The 22,745-nt window shown below is 38.5% G+C and overlaps 1 protein-coding gene across 11 annotated transcripts in view; it reads right to left on the bottom strand.

Annotated features, from left to right (window-relative positions):
• Positions 1-22,745, bottom strand: part of PIKFYVE (phosphoinositide kinase, FYVE-type zinc finger containing) — an 87,835-nt gene that overhangs the window by 26,493 nt on the left and 38,597 nt on the right. For 10 of the 11 annotated variants that reach the window (XM_019838563.3, XM_019838561.2, XM_045034405.1 and 7 more), the window contains 13 exons: positions 21,764-21,823; positions 20,009-20,138; positions 19,412-19,592; positions 18,689-18,763; positions 16,626-16,733; positions 12,038-12,178; positions 11,291-11,417; positions 9,849-11,008; positions 6,434-6,534; positions 5,093-5,164; positions 4,247-4,418; positions 2,058-2,236; positions 343-456 (listed from right to left, as the gene is read on the bottom strand). In XM_019838563.3, coding sequence (XP_019694122.2) covers positions 343-456; positions 2,058-2,236; positions 4,247-4,418; positions 5,093-5,164; positions 6,434-6,534; positions 9,849-11,008; positions 11,291-11,417; positions 12,038-12,178; positions 16,626-16,733; positions 18,689-18,763; positions 19,412-19,592; positions 20,009-20,138; positions 21,764-21,823 — 2,620 coding nt within the window. The remainder of the gene's footprint in view (positions 1-342; positions 457-2,057; positions 2,237-4,246; positions 4,419-5,092; positions 5,165-6,433; positions 6,535-9,848; positions 11,009-11,290; positions 11,418-12,037; positions 12,179-16,625; positions 16,734-18,688; positions 18,764-19,411; positions 19,593-20,008; positions 20,139-21,763; positions 21,824-22,745) is intronic. The other variant, XM_045034404.1, reaches the window with a different exon arrangement.

Below are 22,745 nucleotides of genomic sequence, written 5' to 3'. Positions count from 1 at the left end.
ACCATGGGGGAGGGGAAGGGGAGAAAACAAAGTTACAGTGAGGGAGGCCAATCGTAAGAGACTCTTGGATACTGAGAACAAACTGAGGGTGGATGGGGGGGTGGGGGAGAGGGGAGAGTGGGTGATGGGCACTGAGGAGGGCACTTGTTGGGATGAGCACTGGGTGTTGTATGGAAACCTATTTGTCAATAAATTATATTAAAAAGTAATAAATAAATAAATGAAAACTTTAAAAATATTTATGATTTCAAAAAAAGCCACATGAATAAACCTGACATTTTAAAATATTTACAATTTTTTTAAAATCTGTAAAAAAAGATGATCGAAGAAACTAAAACTTACTTTTGAAAGAAGTCCTTTAGATCCTGAAGAAGGGACACTTTTAATGGGGCCTGACGTTTAATGAATATCTTAGGGAGTGGAACACATACTTCAAGAAGCCGAATGGGAGAATAACTGACAGAAAAAAATACAAGTAATAGTAGAAAAGTAAAAAAATAATATCTTGAGTAGAGGTAATCATAAATCCTATAAGGCATAAGAAAAAGTTTCTGTAAAATAGCATTTTACAACAATTATAAAAATATTGAAGACAACTTCATCCATTATAATACCCTCCCCAATTCTAGAAGGGTTTTTGTCTTGTTTATTTCTTCACTGTACTGTGATGTCATCATTTATCCCCTGAGGCTAATAAAAAACAATGGCTGGGAAATAAACTTTATGAATGAAAGGAATCCCTTTCTACAATTAGCTCATGAGCACATCACTTTCCCAGCTCCTGAGGAGTCCTCATCAGTCTTTATTCTCATGAGTCCCTTAAGAGTCTTTCCACCCACGAGTTTATGTTGTCTAATAAATGCTATAACCTGTCCACACAGTAGGTTCACGGTTAAAGCTCTTGCTCCCAAAGGAAATAAGCTCTAATTCTAAGTATTTCCTGAAGGCCTATTTTGTGTCAGATGTTATTTTAGATGCTGAGGATACAGCATTCAACAAGGGCCAGAATTCCTGCCCTCATGATTCAGAAATAAGGAGATTCAGGAATAAACAAATACTTAAACTATACATTATTGCAGATGTAAGTGCTACAGAGAAAAATAAAGCAGGAAAGGGAGACAGGGAGTGCTAGGGGTGAGGAGTCAGCTCAGGTAAAATATGAACAAAGACCCAGGAAGTAAGGAAAAGCAGGCAGATATCTGGGGAGTAGGCAGTTCAGAGAAGGAAGGGCAAGCACCAGGCTCCCAAGCAGGATCCTCCCTGGTACGAATGAGGCTGCACTGAGGGGACAGGAGGAGGAGGTGAGAACCCAGAGGAGGTACTGAGCAGTCAGAGCTTGCAGGAGCTCACAGGCCCATAAATAGGCTCTGGCTTCCACCCTCACTGAAACAGACACCCAGAAGAAGGCTCTACAGCAGAGGAGTGGCCTGAGCAGATTTTCACTGAGGGAAATCACTTGACTGCTGTTGAGATCAGACTGCAGGGGGCAAGGCCAGAGGGAAACTGGTTGAGGCCACTGCAAATCATCTATCAAAAGGCAACAGAGGCTCAGTCCAGAGTGGGAGTGGCGGAGATGGTAACAAGTGTTCAGATTCTGGATATATTTTGAAGGCAGAACCTGAAGGCTTTCTCAGATCATTTAGCACCACAGTGGACCCATTCTTTCAACTGGTGATTTTAGCTCTATCTGGAATATCCAATTAACCTTATGCTAGTTAATGTCTCAACAAAAATTCTGACAATGCTTCCATGTAAAACAGTGGTTAAGATTAACATGTACAGCAGATCTACTAGTTCACATCACAACTTCATCCCTTGCCAGCTCTCTAAGTGACCTGTAAGCTCAAAAGTGAGGTTAATAGTAATACCTATTTCTTAAAATAAGGATTAAATAAAATGACAACACTGAAAGCTCTTAGCACAGAGTATGACCCTCTGCATTTGCAAGGGTGGGAGTGGGGAACAACACACACCACAAATTAATTCAATCTAGTTATAGAAGAAATGTTACAAAGCCTTTAGGGACTAGGTGACTATGTATAAGGTCACTTTCCTACCTGAAAGATGCCACCATCTGATTATAGGAGAAATACTGGTGATAATCATGGTGGATGGAGTGACCACACGGCTCAGCATTGGCTCTGCGAGTGTACTGGTGCCCATAAAACCTAAGTTCAAGGTATTTTGCAAATGACATGGACCAGGACTCGTTGGAAAGAGCAACAACTGGTGTTACCTGAAATTCACATAAATCACTTGTTATGCAACCACATACTGAGAATCTCTTTTTTAAAAAATAATTTTTCTTTTCTAGTACAAATCTAATATTTTGACCGCAGAAAACTGGAAAAAGAAAGAAAGGTTTAAAGTGGGTAGAGTTAGGGATAGCTGGACATGCAGTATCATTGGTGATCCCACCACCATCAATATGCTAGTATTTTTACTTTCATGATGTATATACATACAAATACACATAAATGAATTCATAGAAGGTACCCAGGCAGCATATTTGTAAATAAAAAGTCTTTCCTATAATTAGTTTCATAACCCTGTATTATTTTTACTTAACAATGTATCATAAATATCTTCCCACGTAAAATACTCTTATACAACTTGATTTCAATGGCCACAGAATATCCCATTATATGGACACATTAAACCAATTCCTATTGATATACATTTTAGACATTACAAGATTTTCTTTATTCTGATGATGCTCCGATGAATGAATACACACACACACACACACACACACACACACACACACACACACACATATACACACACACACTTACAAATATCCATAATTATTGCCTTGGAATAAATTAAGAAAAGTGGGGGTTGGTAGGTCAAATGGCATGAATATTTATGCAGTCTTGGAGACTTTTTGCCACACTGTCTTCCAAAATTGGTGCACTGGTTTACACAATCTCCAACAGTATCTGAGAATACCAATTTCCCCACTTGCTTACCAATCTCAGGAATTATAAATCTTTGAAATGTGATTTCTTAAAAACAAAACAAAATAAAACCGCACTTCACTGGTTTTATTTACACTTCTCTACTAACAACTCAAATTTATTTGCATACGTCTACTGGCCATTTGTGTGAAACTGCTTTGTGCCCTTTTTTTTATCATGCCTTACAGGAGTTTAATATTAAGTATATTACTGTTTGGTCATATTATAACTTTTTTACACATGGAAATCTTTCATCTTTGTGTAACAAAAACTGTTTACCTTTTCCTTTCTAACATAGCCCCAAAGGCAGAAGTTTTTGTTTTAAAATGAAGTATACACACCAAAGCATGTAAGATATAAAAATCAAATTTAAGTTATTCATTTAATTCACTGCTCAATCTATAGAAGTCCACATATTCCGCAACAAAATATTACCAGCTGTCTAAGAGGAACCATACTTGTTCCTGTAAGAACAAGTATAAAAAGTAAGATCATTGCAAGAAATGATCTCACGGCTATATGTGTGCTACTGCAGAAGGAAAAGACTTTGATTTTGGCTTCCTCAACCACTGATACTGACATAGGTCACACTATTATTTTATCTGTAATTCTCATATGTGTCTTCTGAAAACACACTCCAAACTAAGCCAATGAGGTTAAAGTTGGCATAAGCTTGCTGCAAATAATTTGGATAAAAAGTAAATACTGAAAGCATAATATTGTCACCAAGTATATCCTCCAGAGTTAAACAAGAAAAGAAGAAATAAAACACATGCTCCTTTTTCTCAAAAATGGTCCTTTTCACATGGCACATGAAAACCAGCAGAGATCAATTTAAACACGGTCTCAGCTGTATCTCTTAAGATAGAAATGTTGATATAGGCTCAAATAGCCACAAACATCCTGGCGTACTGTAATTACTGTGTTACAAGTCTTTCTCCTCCCCAGAGGACAGACGCCATGCCAAGCCCTTACACAGTCCCTGGCACATAGATGGTGCTTAAATAAGTGCTGAATAAATAAGCATAATTGAGAATTGTCAAAATATAATCTCCATAATTTTACCAAACAAGGTATTTATATTTTGTATAATGACTGATAAATTCTAAAATGGAACCTTCAATAAACAAACACTAAATGGAATACACAGCACTGGAAGATAAAATAAATGAGAGCCCAATGACAAATAAATCCAAAGTAATACAGACCACCCCCTCCCAAAAGAACTATGCAAATAAAAAAAGAAATAATGTTGTATGAAATTTACAGTAACAGGGCACATTTACCTGTTTGCAGATTCTGCACCAGGAATAGGTGAGAATTGTATGTTGATATCCAGGTACTGGAGAGTCTAACTCCTTCAGAATTATCTGCACACAGCCTTGGCCATGGACAAAGCGCCGAATATGATGCACCATGGGGGTATCACAGAACATGCTAGGACACTGATAAGAAGGCCTTTGACAAAAAGAAAGTCCTCACATTAACCATGAAACCGAGGAGCAATGTAGAATGAATACTGGCTAACTGGACCCCATCTCCAGAAAGAGCAGCATCCTCTCCGGAGTCACGCTGACTGGTGGACGATCTGCATGGGGTGCCACCCACACTGCTTGGAGCCTACAGCCGAGCATCCTGTCTTCAGCTACAGCTCAGTGATAGTTTCCAGTTATTGAGCACCTTCTATTTGCTTAGCATTTTTAAAATATCAATTCATTTTTTTACCTAGTCAAGCCCATGACACATCTGGAGCTTGTTATTCCCTGTAAAGGGGGCTGGTAAAAATTACTTGCTCTTGATCATGTTAAGTGGCAGGTGACAGCACTAAGCCTCAAACCCAGGTCTACCTGTTCTCATGCTTCTCCTGCCTCTCATTTCAATCACTCTCTAGATAAACATCCTAAAATAAAGTCTTAGGGATGGTAATTAGTGTAATTAGACAAAGACTGAGGAACAAACTGGATAAGATATCCTGGAGTTGAATGTGAAATAAATTCCTTCTCTGTATAGTATACAGAGTGTGGTATCACAGTGAAGGCCACACAATACTCCAACTAATGTTCACGTTTTAGGATGAAATCCTGGGCATCTGAAAAGCATACATGAAACATAAGGAGAAAATTTGTTCTTACCTGAAACAGTATCTCTCTAAAAATATGCCTAATGTAAGATCATTCTTTCCATAAAATTCCATTGTTACAATCCTAAAAGAAGACAACATTTCTCAGGAACATATCGTAAGAATTGCCACACAGCAAAGATACTTCATGAGACTACAAACTGATTACTTGTTAGATGTGACTAGAAGGCAGTATTAGAGTAGATAATATTTTGCTGTTCTTCTAGAACAGGTTTGACCTCAGCTGATAAAACAGGTTTGGACTAGCTCCTTATCCGTTCCCAGTACATTAGCATCTTATCAAACTACATCAGGATGCATAAACAATAACATTAAATGAGTAAAATAGATATGAGCCAGGAAGAAATAAAAGCTTCCTTCACAGAGCCCTCTGCTCTATCACCATAAAACAGAACTCCTGTCTCTTGCTCTCTGGTCCTCATACCTTTACTGAGCAAGAACAGCAGCAGCTCATATTCTTCCGGGAGAGCCAATTCCTGACTTATAAATGCCCACAAATAAGAGAATTTGGTTATAGCCCTGCTGTAGCCTAAATCTTATTCAAGCCTTGACCTAAGGAGTCCGTAAACCCCCAGAGAAAATTCCTGTGGGTTCCCCAGCCCCAAGTCAGTCCGCTAGAGCTATACGGGAACCAGAAGGATCCCTGATCTCACTGGAAGCAATAAGTGTTTGTGGAGACCAAGATTAAATACAGAACACATTTTGTCAAGGAAACGGTGCTCCACAAACAAGCCCCTACATTCCAGAGTACTTTTAAAACTAAAGATAAAACTATGCAATAACTAGCCTTTTTCTATCAATCTACTTAGAATTAAGTTTTAGGACAAAATCCGTTAATAAGGCAAAAGACTGACCACTTCTTTGAAAATGATGCCTTATGGAAAACTTGCCTAAATTGTACATTATCATCAAAATGCTTAAAACTAGCTTTTACAGGCACACCTGGTGGGCTCAGTCGGTAGAGTGTGTGACTCTTGATCTCCAGGGTTGTGAGTTTGAGCCCCATGTTGGGTGTAGAGATCACTTAAAAATAAAAAATCTTAAAAAAAAAAAATAGCTCTCATGTATCAACTTTCTCACTTTTACAAGTACAAATGTCCTTCCATCCCTCACATCCTTTTCACTCTTACTCAAGGTACCTTTCATTTACTTCTCATGAACCAACACAAATTTCATATTTAATTCACAAGTTTAAAAGTTCTCTCAATTCATATACAACAAGCAGCATGCCATGAACCTAAAAACAGATCGTAATGGCTGATTTTTTTTTTTTTTTAAGTTGCTGGAATTCTGTTCTTAAATACAATGCAACAGTGCAAGAGGAAAACCCTACCAAGGGCTGACACAGGCACTGGGGGCGTTGCTGGACTGGGCAGAAGAGCTGCTGAAGAGCACGCACAGTCTCTGGTGGTTAACAGGGTTCAGACAGTCCACCTGAAAGGGAAGAAACGGATGAGCACCCCAAGTGGCACCACGCTCCAACCCCAACGCAAGCTTCTAATATCCAACACATTCCTCTTGACTTGTGAAGCCTCCAGTCCTCACTGTAAGGGTTCCACAGAGGACTGAAAACTACCAGAAACTAAATATAAGGAAGAAGAGCAGCTCATTTTTGAGACAAACCAGTGCAAAAACCTTAAGCTAACTTAAAAACACAAACAGATGTATAGCTTGTTTTCTTCAATACTCTTTTTTACTTATAAAAGTGCATTAAATTATTTTGGAAGTAAATAGTTGACTAAATAGTCCATATGATACAGTCTGAACTGGGGCACCTGGATGGCTCAGTCGGTTGAGCATCAGGTTCTTGATTTCATCTCAGGTCACGATCCCAGACTCATGAGATTGGGCCCGTGTCAGGCTCTGCACTGAAGCATGGAGCCGCCTGGGATTCTCTCCCCCTCCACCCCCGCCCGTCCTTTGCTCGCGCTTGTACCCAAGCACATGCACTCTCTCTCTCAAAATAGATCAACATTAAAAAAAAAAGTCTGAACTGATGGCTGGATATAACATCAATCTGAGAAAAACTCTCAGGTATTTATTTACTTATACTTTATACCTGTTCTTGATCATTACAAAGGCAACAGGTGCTCTCTGTCAAAAATCAAATAGCACAGAGGTAAGTGAAGAAATTCATGAAGTACATAAAGCCTCTCCTCCGTTGAGGCCACCCTACCTCCCAAAGTGATTGCTTTCATTATACAGTTAAAAACATGATCTCCTTTTGCTAGCTCGCACGCATGTACACACAAAAACACCCATATAAGAATACACAGGGGATAGTGTTTTTATAAAAATGAGAGGATTCCGCATATAACACTACTTGTTTTTAACACTTGAAAATATATCACAGGCTCTACCTGGGTTATTCAATGAGATCCAACTCATCCTTTTTATTACAAAAAACTAGAAGCAAGGCTTCAGCAAACATCCTCGCATATATATTCCTACAAACTGTAAGCATCCTTACATAAGATGCTTGCTTATATCTGCAGAATAGGTTATAAAAGATGGGAATCCTGAGAATGGCTACAATTAACAACACAGGAAACAACAGGTGTTGACAAGGATGTGGAAAAGGGGAACCCTCTCACACTGTTCGTGGGAATGCAAACTGGTGCAGTCACTCTGGAGAATAGTATGGAGGTTCCTCAAAAAGTTAAAAATAGAACTATCCTACGACCCAGCAATTACACTACTAGATGTTTACCCAAAGGACACAAAAATATAGATCTGAAAGGGCACATGCACCCCAATGTTTATAGCAATGCTATTAACAGCCAAACTATGGAGAGAGCCCAAATGTCCATCGAATGATAAATGGATAAAGAAGATGTGGTATATGTACATATATATATACACATACATATATTTATATATATGTACATATATATGTGTATGTATGTGTATATGTGTGTATACATGTGTGTGTGTATATATATATATATACACATAATGAGAATGTTACTCAGCCATCAAAATGAATGAAATCTTGCCATTTGCAACAACATGGAAAAGCTAGAGTGAATTATGCTAAGCGAAATAAGTCAGAGAAAGACAAAGACCATATGAGTTCACTCATGTGTGGAATTTAAAAAGAAAAACAGATGAAAACATGGGAAGGGGGGCAGGAAGAGTGAGGGAAACAAACCATAAGACACTCTTAATGACAGAGAACAAACTAGGGTTTGATGGAGGGGTGGTGGGTGGGGATGGGTTAGATGGGTGACGGGTATTAAGGAGGGCACTTGTGATGAGCACTGGGTGTTCTATGTAAGTGCTTAATCACTTCTGAAGCCAATATTACACTACATGCTAACCAACTAGAGTTTAAATAAAAATTTGATAAATATAAATTAAAATTTTTAAAAATTGGAATCCTGGACCATTGTGTATGTATGTGTATGTATATACACATACATACATACATACATACACACACACACACACACACACACACACACACACACACACACAGAAACTAAAACAGATCTCCCTATCATTTTCTATAAATTTACATAAATGTATATAAACACAAATTTACATAAAATTTATTATAGCTATTTTTCCACACCATGTTAACCATGACTCTTACCACTTTCTTTTTTTGCCAATCTCACAAACAATAATGTACCAAACAGAAAATAGCATATACCATTATTATTTAGCACTTCCCTAACTACCAGTGAAATTAAACATCTTCTTATTTATTCTATTAAACAACTTCATATCCTCATTTAGAGATGGATGTTTTCATCAGTTTTATTACAACCACCATCAGTATGTCCATAAGCAAATCTTAATTTCCCCTCAATTTCTGTTTAAAAAGAATAAGGGCATAGGGCGCCTGGGTGGCCCAGTGGGTTAAGTGTCCAACTTCAGCTCAGGTCATGATCTCATGCTATGTGAGTTCAAGTCCCTCATGAGTTCAAGTCCCACGTCAGGCTCTGTACTGACAGCTCAGAGCCTGGAGCCTGCTTTGGATTCTCTGTCTCCCTCCCTCTCTGCCCCTCCCCCATTCACACTCTATCTCTGTCTCTCAAAAATGAATAAACGTTAAAAAAAAAAAAAAGAAGGGCACTATCGTAGTTAAATAACGCAAAGTGTTTTATGCTAAATAAATAAATCTGACATTTTCTAAAAACACATCAATTTTCTATAGTAACCTTCATCTTGCTCTCCCTCATAATCATTAAAAGGATTAAGGATGCATCACACCACACCCAAGTTACCCTGCCACAAATTTTACATGGGTCCACCCTTCTCCCTACGGCAAAGTTCTTCCTACTTTATTATGAGCTCAGCATGAAACGTTCAAAACTCAAGTTTCATTACTTTATACTCTTATTTTTTTTTATGTTTATTTATTTCGAGAGAGAAAGGGAGAGAGAACGAGCAGGGGTGGGACAGAGAGAGAAGGAGAGAGAGAATCCCAAGCAGGCTCCACACCCAGGACAGAGCCCGACCCAGGGCTCTATCCGATGACCCTGGGATCATGACCTAAGCCAAAATCACGAGTCGGATGCTCAACCAACTGAGCCACCCAGGTGCCCCGTCCTACCTTATACATTTGAAAGCAATACATGAGCCAACAGACTCCAGGCAAAAAAAAAAAAGAAACTAAAAGAAGAAATACATAATAAATCTGCAGGCAATCTGTCATATTCATGGGTTTTTTTTAACCCTGCCACAGCAAGTTTTTCAACCCTTTCTAAATTTGCACAAGCTCCCAAAGTGGTCTGCCTCACCTTTGTTGACCACACTGCATCACTCGGAATCAACCCTTTCTCCTCGTCACCATCAGTTTTGCTTCCTGATCTGCCACTTGAAGTACCAGGTACATCCTTTGAATGAGCAAAAGGGTCTGCATTTTTTTGCTGAATTCTTCCTCCTCTGGCCCGATAATCAGCCAGCATTCTACCCAAGCTCTGGCTATCCCCAAGATGCTCAGCAATTCTAGTGCTCACTAGCTCGTGCGAGGGCAAGACTTGAATAGCCTTGGCCTGAACACTTCCGTTCATGCCTTGAAGACCAGAGAGATCCCTAAGCAGCTGCTTCTTCCGCCTGCTTTCCACTTCTTTGAACTCTTTATTGAGGAGAGGAGACCAGTAAACCTGCTCTGCGAAATAATCTCGGGTAGAGCATCTCATCCCTTTTTCAGTTAAAAGGAAGGGCTCCCGGAATGTGATTACTGGGGAGATACAGAGGATCACGTCTTTCAATTCCTGTTTAAAAGCCAAAGAATAAGTCTTTCGTTTATCTTCAGAAGAGGTAACCTCCTCAGTAACATACAATCCAGTGTCATCCTGCAAAGGGTCTCTGAAGGCTCTCATCTGGCTTTTGGGATCCTGTAGCTCATCTGGGTGCTGCAAAGCCTCCGGCTGCTCCAAGCCCACAGCATCCTGCTGGTCGTCCACGTGGAGCGGCAACAACGATTCCGGGACCGATGGAAAGAGAGCACAGGGGATCCCTGCGGGGCAAGCCGTTGTGGCATACTCTTGATGCTTCAAACAGGCAACATCCTGTGGAATGCTTCTATTCTCCTGGTCACCCTTCTCAAACACAATCCTTGATTCTAGCAAACTGCTATCATCGGAGGGCAGAAATTCTGGAGGAAAGTCAGGCTCCCGGGGGAGGGGACTTCCGCTGAACGGCTCTTGTGCAGTCCCTTCATCCTCCCGCCCCTCAATCAGAGAATGGAAGGAAGGGTTTTGTGTTAACGTAGGAGGCATAGCAAATTCATCCATGAGGAAGGAGATTTCTAGTTGAGAATGATAAGCTACACAGATCATAAATATTAGGATCTCTTTAACTCGAGCCAGCTCATAATCAGAGCCTCCTCTAAGCTTGATTGTACAGCCCAGGTGCTGTGGACAGCCTTCAAAAAACATCAGTGTTTTGGTTTGCTCTACAAATAAACATATAAAAAGTTTAAGAAGACATAGTTGGCATTCCACAAGCCCAGACAGAATTATTTCATTATCTTGACCTCTACAAAAGAAAAACTTTCAAGTAAGACCACAGTTACCAATACTCATTTAACAAACACTGCTAATAGATGTTAGTATTATAACTAAACATTATTAATGGATTATTAGAAATTAGGACAAAGTAAACACTGTAGTACTGATGAGTTTACTCATTTCTTCAATTCTTCAATCTCAGGTCAATCTATCTAATGATCACTCACCATTAGGCAACTGAAAGATCTGCATATAAAATTTGTGACAGGTGCCCAGGTGGGGTTTTGTAAGCAGCTGGTCCATCGACATTACTAAATCACCTTGGGTCATCCGACTGATTCGTTCTAAAACTTGCTAGAACACAGAAAAACGTTTTATTACAAAATTAGAGAATAAAATTCTTAGTAAATTTTATCTGGAAAATAGGAAAAATTTAGACATAAACTTCACAATTAATTTTCTTAATTTTAATTATATAATAATTTTTGATTCTAGATTACACTATAAGTAGTTGCTCAGTGATCAATATGTTCCCATGAAAACAAATCAGACTCATATTAATAACATTATTAAAAGACATGTGAGCATCGTGCATTGGCACAGGACTGGGGGAAACAGGAAATTTCCTAGAAGTGGCCTCTATTCTGAGGAGGGTAACTTTTCAGGAGAGAGAGCATCTTCTACTCGTACAATTCCCCAAACAAAACAAAGGCTCAACAAATACTACTCATTACCAATTATCTATTACACCTTTGGTGTTACAACTATAATGAGTGCTATATAATTTATTACCCTTTCCTCCAGTCTGAGATTCTCTAGTCTTAAATAAAGAAACGACTGTCGTGCTTACTGTCCTACTTTCAATATATATGGAAGACCAAACAGATAATCAAAGATCCCTGCATATCAATATGATGCATATAAATTTAAAAACAGAGATTTTTTTTAAATGACAGAAAAATAGGAACACTCACTGATTTTACATTAATGACCAAAGTAATGCCATGTTCTAGTAACATGTCTTGGGCAATCCGAGACACTGTTTTTTCAACTAGAACCAATGTAGGTCGAACATCAACTATTCGCTGAACATAATTCTTCAAGAATTCCCTTTCCTAAGGAAAAAAAAAAAACATCAAAAATATCATACCTGCTTCAATTCAAGATCTACAAATATTAAAACATCAGGAGGGTTTGACTAAGTCTCTTCATCTCCAAATAAGCCTATAAGCAAGTCACTTCAAACACAACCAAGAATATTATTCATAAATCTGAACTGTTGGTTATGCTAATAAAAAAGGATTTTAGGAGAAATTCCATTTTCTGACTCACTAATTGTACTTTGAAGGATTTTCAATTCTTAATAACTAATAATGTGAAAGCCAAGAATCCAATTAGTTTGCTCTTAGAGATTAAAAGAAAACAAACCTAACCTCAGTGAACCTAACTCCCCAATGAAAGCAATTTCTCATTCTTTAAATATAGAATCCCCCTACTACATTCTGAAATTAACTAGAGTAGCTCTTCTTTGGGTATTGGAATAAATAACTCTCTAACAGATGCTATTTCAGCTTCTTCCTCATTTCAATCTCCCAGAAGATCATCTTCTACTTAGTACAGCTATAAAGACCTAAAACATACCACTTAATACAACTGCTTGACGAAGGCTTATTTTCAAAGCAAATGAATACTACCAACAATGACCAGAGTTAAAACAATACAAATCACTGACTGTTTCACAAAATTTATGGGCTCCAGAAAGGAGACACTTGAATGTGTGTGCATGTCTGTCACTTCTGCTCCACACGCCCGAAGTGTCTTTTGAGCAAGTCTGTATTCACGGTCAGTGCCGCCAGCAATGGATGAGCCTACTCCCTGCAATGAACCCACCACTATGAAGTACATTTCTACCGTTTTCTGTTTACTGATAGAAATCGTACATTTTCAACATCTCCAATTACTAACGAAATGGAGTTTTTCCCTTGAAACGTGTTAATTTCCTATTCTACTTACCAAATGGTCATTTAATGGCATTTTCAATGATTTTATCTGTGCAGTTTCAAAAGTGTAACTATAATAAGTTGATTTTTTTTTTTTTTTTTTAATTTCTGGCCTTTGGCACAGGGATGGCAAATACACTTCCTCTCAGTACCAACTATAATCAGCTATCATGACTGCACATGAAGCACCATATTCAAAGGAGGCCTGGGCCAGGCCCAGCAAGGACAGAATATCAGGAAGTGGGCCATGAGCATGGAATGGAGCAGAGGCACACCAACAGACCTAGTAGTGATGAGGGAAACAAAGGCAAAAGAACTGTAACTAAAATTTCCTAACAGCTTACAGCACACTGATACCTGAACATGCAGAGTGTGACTTTCTTCAAGGAACTCAGGGCTGCCTTAGTGCCTCAATGTTTATGGTTTACTAAAGACTAAATGTAACCTTATCTTAACAGCAACTAGCCCGTCAAGGTCCAGAAAGTCTTGCTTCCAAATTCCTTAGAGACTTCTGCTATCCCTAACCCTCACTAATTAAAAAGTATATAATCAGTCACTCCTCACAATTCCAGGGCAGCTCTTTCTGCTCAGTTACATTTCTTTTGCCTCTGTTTCCTTCTTTCTCCCCACGCTGTAAGAAAATCACCTCTTTACACCGAAAATGTCTCAAGAATTCTTTCTTAGCCATTTGTTCTCAAACCCAAAACTTCCAAATATCATAATTTCACCAGTAGTGCCAGCTTTGTGAAGACACTGTAAAGCCCCAGCGTAATTACCTGCTTGGCCTCTGTCACTCATCCTCTTTCTAATTACAGGCATACCTTGTTTATTATAGTTTGCTTCACTGTGCTTCGCAGGTACTGCACTTTTTACAAATTGAAGGTCTGTGGCGACCCTGTGTCAAACAAGTCTATTGGCACCATTTTTCCAACAGCATTCGCTCATTTCATATCTGTGTCACATTTTGGAAATTCTCGCAGCATTTTACACTTTTTCATTCTTACTATATCTGTTATGGTACTCTGTAATCAGTGATTTTGAACAACTCACTGAAAGCTCAGATGATGGTCAGCATTTTTTAGCAGTAAAGTGTTTTTAATTCATGTATACTTTTTTTTTTTTTAGATATAATGCCATTTGCACACTTAAAAGACTACAGTATGGTGTAAACATAACTTTTATATGCACTGAGAGACCAAACAAGTCACCTAAGTTGCTTTATCGCAATACTGGCTTTACTGCAGTGGCCTGGAACCGAACTTGCAGTATCTCTGAGGTACACCTGTATGAACCAAAATTTCAGCTTCTTCTTTGCTTATTCCACATTGATTGGACCAAACAAAAAAGGAGAAAAAAATAAGCTGATGCTTTATATTAATTCAAACTAAAAACTTCTATAGGGCAGGTATTAGAAGTATAAGAAACTATGTTTCAAAGCACAACCAAGATGCTTTAGGTTATGTGAATTAAATCATGTCTCTTAGATACATGTTTGCCCAGAGCAAACTTCTCTAACACAAAAAGACTTTAGTATGTTAACCTACTTGCAAGAATGGAGTTAAAATGGAGTGAATAAATTTAAGTATAAATGTTCTGTAAATAATTACCTGTGGATTTCAGCTACCCAATTCATCAATTACAAGACCTATAATTTTATACATTTTAACAAATGCAATCAGGATAAGCCTTACAATCAATGCAGTTGTGATCTAATCCTATAAAAGTTTTCCACGGACCGCTTCATTGAGATCAAGAAAATTCCCAGCATTAAAGAATCTGAGATTCCACAAACAGTAATTGTGTTTCCCCTAATTCCTTATTTCAGGTCACCACTGAGAAGGCACAGTACATCAGAGCTAGTAGGGAGGGTATGATATAGGCAGAACCCCTGATTTGCCCTTATTTATAACTGAATTCTAAAGAGGAAAGAGCCCCAAGTAACAGAGTTCATTAAGCAATAGAGCAGAGTTCCATAAACCACAACGAAGTTTCTTCTGTTGGTGATGAATTCAGTACAAAAGTGACTGCTCCTACCACTCTCAGAAAAATGTGTCTATCACCCACGAATTTTCAAGTTTCTCTAAATGTTTCTGGAACTGAATGTGTTTCTACTATAATATTACAGACACATTCCTGAAAACCTCCCATTTTGAACAACAGCTGATTAAAATTAATAGTATTTATGGTAGAAAAGAAGTCGGGGCAAAAAACTTTTTAGACCAATATAACTTCATATCCAGTGCACTAACAAAAATAATCAGTACCTTGAGAGAGAATGTGGGCAGCCCCAATGGGTAGCTCAGCACAGCTGGAGGCTGCCTCATGCCTCAAGGGAAATTTTAAGTATACAAAAGCAACTGCAACAGTACAACCACAAAAGGAGCTCTGAGCAGTGGAGCCATTAAGAAACACCCAGGGCTAGGGGTGCTTCCCTCCAGGGAGAGAGCCCTTCCAAGAGCAGAGCACTTTGAATTTCTTAAAAAGAGCCAAAAGGGTTCCTGCCTTGGTAGCAGCCAAGCTGAGGCGGATTCTTCTTTCCAGTTGAGGGTTATGAGGGTTATGATCCTACTGCAGCCATGCTGGGTCCCCTTAGCTAAGAAAAATCACATAGAAACCAACACAACTTCCATCTGATGCTGCTCCCCTTTACCAGCTGTGTACAAGGTAACTGGTGTTCCAGAAACAAGTGTTTTAGTACAACAGACTATATGAAAAGCCAGGTATTGCCACTGGGAAATCTGGTAAGTTAGAAAAATACTTGAAGTAAATCAACAACCCAAGTGCGCACAGAGGCCAGAATTCAGATTTTCACTTTTTCTTCCGTATATTCCCAAAAAGTTCTAGGTTCCCCTTAACACTTTGAAACTCTAAAAATAAGGAATGACAGGGGTGCCTCAGTGTCTCAGTTGGTTAAGCATCTGACTCTTGATTTCGGCGCAGGTCATGATCTCATGCTCACATGTGAGCATGTGAGATCATGCCCAGTGTCGGGCTCTGTGCTGTCAGCACAGAGCCTGCTTAAGATTCTCTCTCTCTCCTCTCTCTCTCTTTCTCTCTCTGACCCATCCCCCGCTTGCAAGTGCATGCACTCTCTCAAAATAAATAAACATTTAAAAAATAATAAATATAAATAAAAATGAGAAGTGACAGAGGTTTTGGTAAGCTTCCAAAGTAATACATAAAAATGTCTTTTATAATGATTTAATAAATTAAAAAAAAATTTTTTTAAGTTTATTTATGTATTGGGTGGGAGGGGAGGGAGCATAGGCGGGGGAGGAGCAGAGAGAGAGAATCGCAAGCAGGCTCCGCGCTGTCAGTGTGGAGCCATACAAGAGGTTTGATCCCATTACCATGAGATCATGACCTGAGCCGGAATCAAGAGTCAGATGGTTAACCAGCTGAGCCACCCAGGCGCCCCTATAAAAAATGTTTTTAATGAAACAAATGCAATCAGGTTTCTTTGCCCCTCCAATTTAAGCAGCTGGAAAGAGTTCTAAGTGTTTGCAGGCACTACAGTACACAAACATCCCTCCAGATCACTGTTTCAGTAAGAAGTTCTTACCTGAAGCACAATAGGATCAATGCAGGTAAATTTAGTTTCTTCTCTGTAGAGATACTCGATGGAACATTTCAACAGAAGAATTTTGGGATTTTTAATACAAGAATTCATCTACAAAAGATGAAGTTTGTTAAAAGATTTTAAAGTCTATTATGTTACAGACCTCCTTTAATCACTAAACTCACACTGTTTATAATTCCTCCTAAATAGATTATTCCCTTATATCTGTAATGAAATACTCTCATTTAGTTCTTTTGTGGTATTCTCTTAAATATTTTTTCAAAACAAATAATGAGCTCAGAGCAATGCAGACTTCCTAAAAACTTGGCTCTATACTCTCTTAAAAGGTTTTTGTTTTTTTAATATTGCAAGAAAAGATACCAAGCCCTGGGTATGGAGGAGAGGAGCTTAAAGACAGGATACTTTATAAACTCATAGAAATCAGCAACTTTGAAAGCCTAACTTAACCTTTCTAAAATTCAAGGACAGAGGAGGGAGAAAACAATGAAAATGCCCCCTGAATAGATTCCAAGAAAGTATAAACTGGCAAGCCAAAGTGGGTAAAAAGTTTAAAAAGGAAAACCGTAAAGCATATCCAGAAGCACAGATTCCAACAATACACCCTATCCATGTAACTAAAACCACAGGCAGAAGAGCCTGGGTCCCGCAATGGAGGTTTCAGACTGACCGTGCTTGCAGACTCCAAACTGGCAAATGATCTTGAAACAGTGACTCACCAGTTGGGGAACTACATTTAGGGATTTTTTACCAATTACAAATTAAAGACTACCTCTAAATATGGTCAGTGGAGCAAGACAGTCATTCATGCCTATGTTTCTACCACACCCACATATAACTTTCAATTCTGGAGATAATCTCAACATACTTACCTTTTAATTCAACACAGATCATTTCATTTGGCTTAAATTACTACTTTGATGGGTAATGTGCCTGGTTTAATTAGATTCTATGTAGAAATACTGACAATAGTTCAAATCCAAGCGTACTTTTATTTATCTATGGTCACTAATAATTTTCAGGAGCCTAATGCCTTTACCAAAAATGAATTAGTCTCTGCTTAGAAAAGAGTGAAGATAGGACTGCAGTTCACCCACCTAGTCGTTCAGGCTAGAAATCTGCCTAAGCTCTCATAGTAACCAAATCAGTATTCCCAGAGGTGGGGGGTCAGGTTATCTCTATTTGCAGTAAGCTCCCATAGTGATTCAGAAGCACAGCAAGTTTGAGAGCACTGCTAGACTGATGGCTTCTCAAAATGTGAGGAGCAACAAATGACACTGGAAACATCTGGAACACCTACTTTAAAAGCAACCCCATCTCCCCACCCCACCAACTCCCTTATACTGAATGAGAATTTCTAGGGGTTGGGCTTAGGACTCTACATATTTAACTATGTCCACAGGTGACCCTAATGTACTATGCACTTTGAGAATCAGTGGCCTTCAGAATAAAGTTCAAGGCCCCTACTGGGATACAAAGCCCTTGCCTGCTTCCTCCAACCTCATCTCCTTTCTCATCTTGCACCTTAGGATCTCAGAGATTCTTTAACACACCAGGTTATTTCACCCCATTTCTTTGTGTTAGTGCTAGAAAGAGGCCTCAGGCCTGAAGGCAGAGATGGAAGGTAAGAAAGATAACAGAATATCAGTGATAATTCTGCAGCTCAGCCCTAAAACAGCAAAGTTTTAAAATTCTAGGCCTCTGGAAGGACTCCAGACTATTAGAGAAACCATGTCTCCCTAAGATGTGGCAGGGTCAAGGGAGAAATGATACCAGTATCCTATCATTCTGTTGGTCTGGAAGCCTGACCCACCCTTCCCCTACCTTCTTTTGTCCGATGAGTTCCTATTACCCAAATCCTAATCATCATCAGCTCTGGGAGACCTTTCCTGAACCTCCAAGATTTCACCCCTATAGCAGACACTGCTAAACTACTCCTTGATATCCATTCTCCTTCTCTTCTATGATTAGAAGTTAGTACCCCAACTTGTTGGCTTGGTACACAATCATAGTTTGCTGACCTTCACTGTCAGAAAAGATCACATTACCTTTTTATGTGCAATATTTTTGGTACAAACAAATCCATTGACAACCACAGAATCAAACTTCTTTCCACCTGGAATCTAATGAAATAAAACAAAACTCAATAATATATCCTTAGAATCCAGTCGTTTGGATGTTATTATTTAGTTCCATTTTTAATTTTAACTATTATGTAATCAAATCAGAACAGAAGTTCCAGAATATAGCTCTTCCTTTCAACCAATAATTAATGGCATCTAGCACGACTGTCTATTTACCCATTTCCCACTCTCTACAGTATTAGCTGGTGCTCTAAAATACTAATCTGACCGAACAAACTGGCAAGTAAAACCATTACTAAGTCAAACGTCATAGGCAAAAAATACATACAGGACTCCATTACCAGCTAAATAAAGCAATTACCCACTGCTTTTCCTCAGAACAGTGACAGTAATCTGTGGGAAGAGGTCTTCTCATAGACGACACATCAAGCAAAAGGAAGCAAGAAAGGAAGAAACCGTATTTGCTTGGTTTCCCAATTCACTCCACGCCCAACTCACCCCTTCCATTCACCTCTCACTTCCTATGAGTGGCTTCCATGACCACTGAGTTCATTGTTAACAAACATATCAGGCAGAAAAACCTTCCCCTCCTCACCGAGAACCCCCTTTAGATGACCATTAAGAGCCAAATTACTGCCAGGCCCACTGATCAGCACCTAGCATTAGAAAAGCATTAGCGGAACTCACTTTTTTAATATGGACAAACTGACGGATGTCCATGTCATCATCCCGGTTCTTGACATCAGGTCGGACTGTCTGAACAACCTGGCAGACCAGTGATACAATGATGTCCCTCCAAGATGGTGACAATGACTCATTATGGAGCAACTGTTGGAGTAGTGCCATCATGTGGTTATGATTAGCTGAGCTACAAAAATGTCACAAGAAAGAAGTTTGCAGAGTTAATACCGCCAGAGACAAGAATTCTGAAAATCAACAAGCACTCTACAAAGAAATAAGCATGGGAATTAAGGCTTGAAGATCTGTTTGAGTCAATCTTATTTTATCTGCGCCTTAATGATCTTGCACATGAATGAAATCTGTGAGTATATTCAATTAAGATAACCCCTTAAATTCAATGAAATTTTACCCCATAAATTACAGTGGGCACAGACAATCACAGTTGAGGACTCTTACAAGAAAGTTCATCAGAATAGGCTTTATTTCCTAAGTAATCTTAGTATTTTTGATTTCATGAGGAAGAAAAACTACTATGCATATGCCCACCAAGTCACCGACCATTATAAAAATGGAAAATTAAAATCAAAAAGCTCACTGCCTTACAGCAACCTCTCCATGGCTTGTTTCTCTCCATTCTCCTCCCTCAGCAGCTCCAGGTTGTTATGATGCCAACCCAAAGGTGTGAAAGGCAGCTCTTTGGATTTTTCCTCAACTCGACGATTAAATAAGGATTCTAAGTATAAAATAAGAAATTGTCTTTCACTGTTGCATTTTATACCATATACTTACAGGTTTAGAAAGTGCCAAGTTATCCTTTAAAATTTTTCAAAGTCTGTCAGTTCAAACTATTGGTATAAAAAGGCAAGGACATGTGTCAATACACAAATAAAAAAATTAAGTCTGACTTAGATCATCAACTCATAACAGCCAAAATCAGAGACAGAACACCAGAAAGCAAATTTACGTAAGTGACTAGGACTCTTAAGCCAACAATTTTAAATATGGCTTCTGAGAAACAAATGAGATTTTTTTATAGTCCTTTTATTCAGCTGGGGACATTAAAAAAGGAGGCCAGCTTTCCTTATAATAACGCAAACTAAAAACTACATTCAGCACAACTCTGAATGCTGGCAGAACAACATGTGATAGTGTGGGTGCTGAACTTGAAAGAGAAAAGCTCAGCTCTGATACGTCTGAACCAGCATGTGACAGTGTAGAAAGTTTATCCAGACAATTCTTAATAGTGTTTCTTTCTCAATATAAAAAACAAAGGCCTTTTTTTAAGCCAAATTTTTATAAGTCAGACCCAAAAATGAACTACAAAGAAACATTAAAACATGGTAGCAATCTATGTAAAATTTTGTAAAATCTTTAAATTTTTAAAAAGAATGAAAGTGGATCTAAACAACAAATAGGTAACATTAAAAGTTTTGCAAAAAAAAAAAATGCTCACTATATAACTACTGAAAAATGTGACTGAATAAATGGAGGTGGGAAACGTTTACAAAAATTCTCTCATCCTTCCCCCTTCTTAAAGCCAACCAACCAAACAAAACAGCTTCCAACATAACGATCCAGCACTATAAAGAACATGTCCACATGCAAGGAACAAAAACTGTACATTTTAATTATGTAAACAGCGGGCCTATCAACTTCTGGTTGAACCAGGTGTTCAGAGGTGAATATAGAAACCCTGCTAAATTTTGAGATCAGCTGCGAATGGCCCCGCGTGCACCAGCCTGCCCCACCTTTTCTCTTTTATTTGAAGCCCTCCCACTGTCTAAGGTCTAGGCTGTGGAGGGTTATGAACTAATTAAGCATGTCAGTACTCCACAGTAAGCTAAGTAGGGAAGGTGTAAGAGAAGACTGTACTCTTCCATACTGCCTTCCGTCCCCAAGATATGGACCAGCAGAATCAGTTCTTTATCTCCTCTGCCCACTTCTCTTCCCAGTTCCACAGGGCAAGCAGCGTCCTCAATTGGATGAGATCTCCTTGGAGGCTTTCTGACAGGTTTGAGAATCCTTGATGATATGTATGTCAATACTTAATATTATATTCATGATTTGGAAAGCATAAGCTATGTATGCCTTTAAAAGAATAAAATGCAAATTCTATTTAAAAGCTTTTAAACAATTACCCTTCAGATCAGATAGCCTGTCTCAAACCAAGTCCAAGTTTATATTCTTCACTCCCAACATTCTCAGAGTCACCATACGTATCAAAAACTGTGTTCCCATTATATTAAAACGATCAAATTTATTTGCGGTACCTACTCTGTGCCAATCAGTGTGCTAGGCCCTAAGCACATCCTCACAAACAAGACACAATATCCCGTGTACAGCTTTTGAGAAAATTACCTTTGATGAAGGCGTCACTTATTGAGAGTTGTTGTCCTCCATTGTCAGATATCAAATACTCTGCATACCAGGGAGAGAGCAGAGAGAGTGGGAAGAAAAGCAGAGACTTACGACTGTAACTTGCCAGCGTAATTATACAGAGAACACACCTACACACAAAGTATTACTCATACTAAACCCAACACTGCCCAGCCAATTCAAGAGAGCGTTAGGCTAAAAAGCATCTTTAGACTTATTCCACACACTTCATACTAAACTTAACAGACTTGAAAGACTTGAATAATAACTCAAAAGAACCTTGAAGCAGTAAAGTCAGATAATCTTTTAACAGATTGCTTTTCCCTTATCAAAGCTGAACCAGTTTACGAAAATTGAGATCTTCAGTAATTTAGGCATGAAAAGCCAAAAAAGTTACACTATTTTTCTCATGAACAGCTGTATGATTTCACAGATAATGACTCTGTCTATACACAAAGTAGTTCTTGGGTAGAGAAGCCACCTGAAAAAATATATAAGGTGTTTGTTTTTTTTTTTTTTTTAATTTCAGACTACAAGCTATAAAGCAAATTAGTACACAAGTGACACTGGCAGGGAATAGAGATAACTCATCAGGATTTCTAGGAGTTTCTGAATTAGAGTTTCAGTTTTTCAAAATTCTAACCAAACACTGCCAAATAGTTGCCAGAAGATAACTGAATACATGCTGTGTGCTTTTAGAACTTTCAGAATATTAAATACTTCTCTTACAAGTGAAACTTATTCTTCACTTCCCCTGTAACTTTTCTAGGTTCTTTCTACTATGCAAACTAAACCACAACGTATTTTACGCCTTTTAAATAGATTTCACTTATAACAAACAAGCTTCAGAAGTCATTATGTTTATAAGCCAATATGATCATCCTTTGAACAAGAAAGCAGAGAAAAAGTTTTACATAGAAAATTCATGCGTGCCAACTCATACAATAAATCAAGTATGTGGACA

The sequence above is a fragment of the Felis catus genome, chromosome C1 (genome assembly GCF_018350175.1).
Source record: "Felis catus isolate Fca126 chromosome C1, F.catus_Fca126_mat1.0, whole genome shotgun sequence".
Lineage (NCBI taxonomy): Eukaryota > Metazoa > Chordata > Mammalia > Carnivora > Felidae > Felis > Felis catus.
Note: the sequence above shows the minus strand (reverse complement) of the source record. Positions and strands in the feature narration are given on the sequence as shown.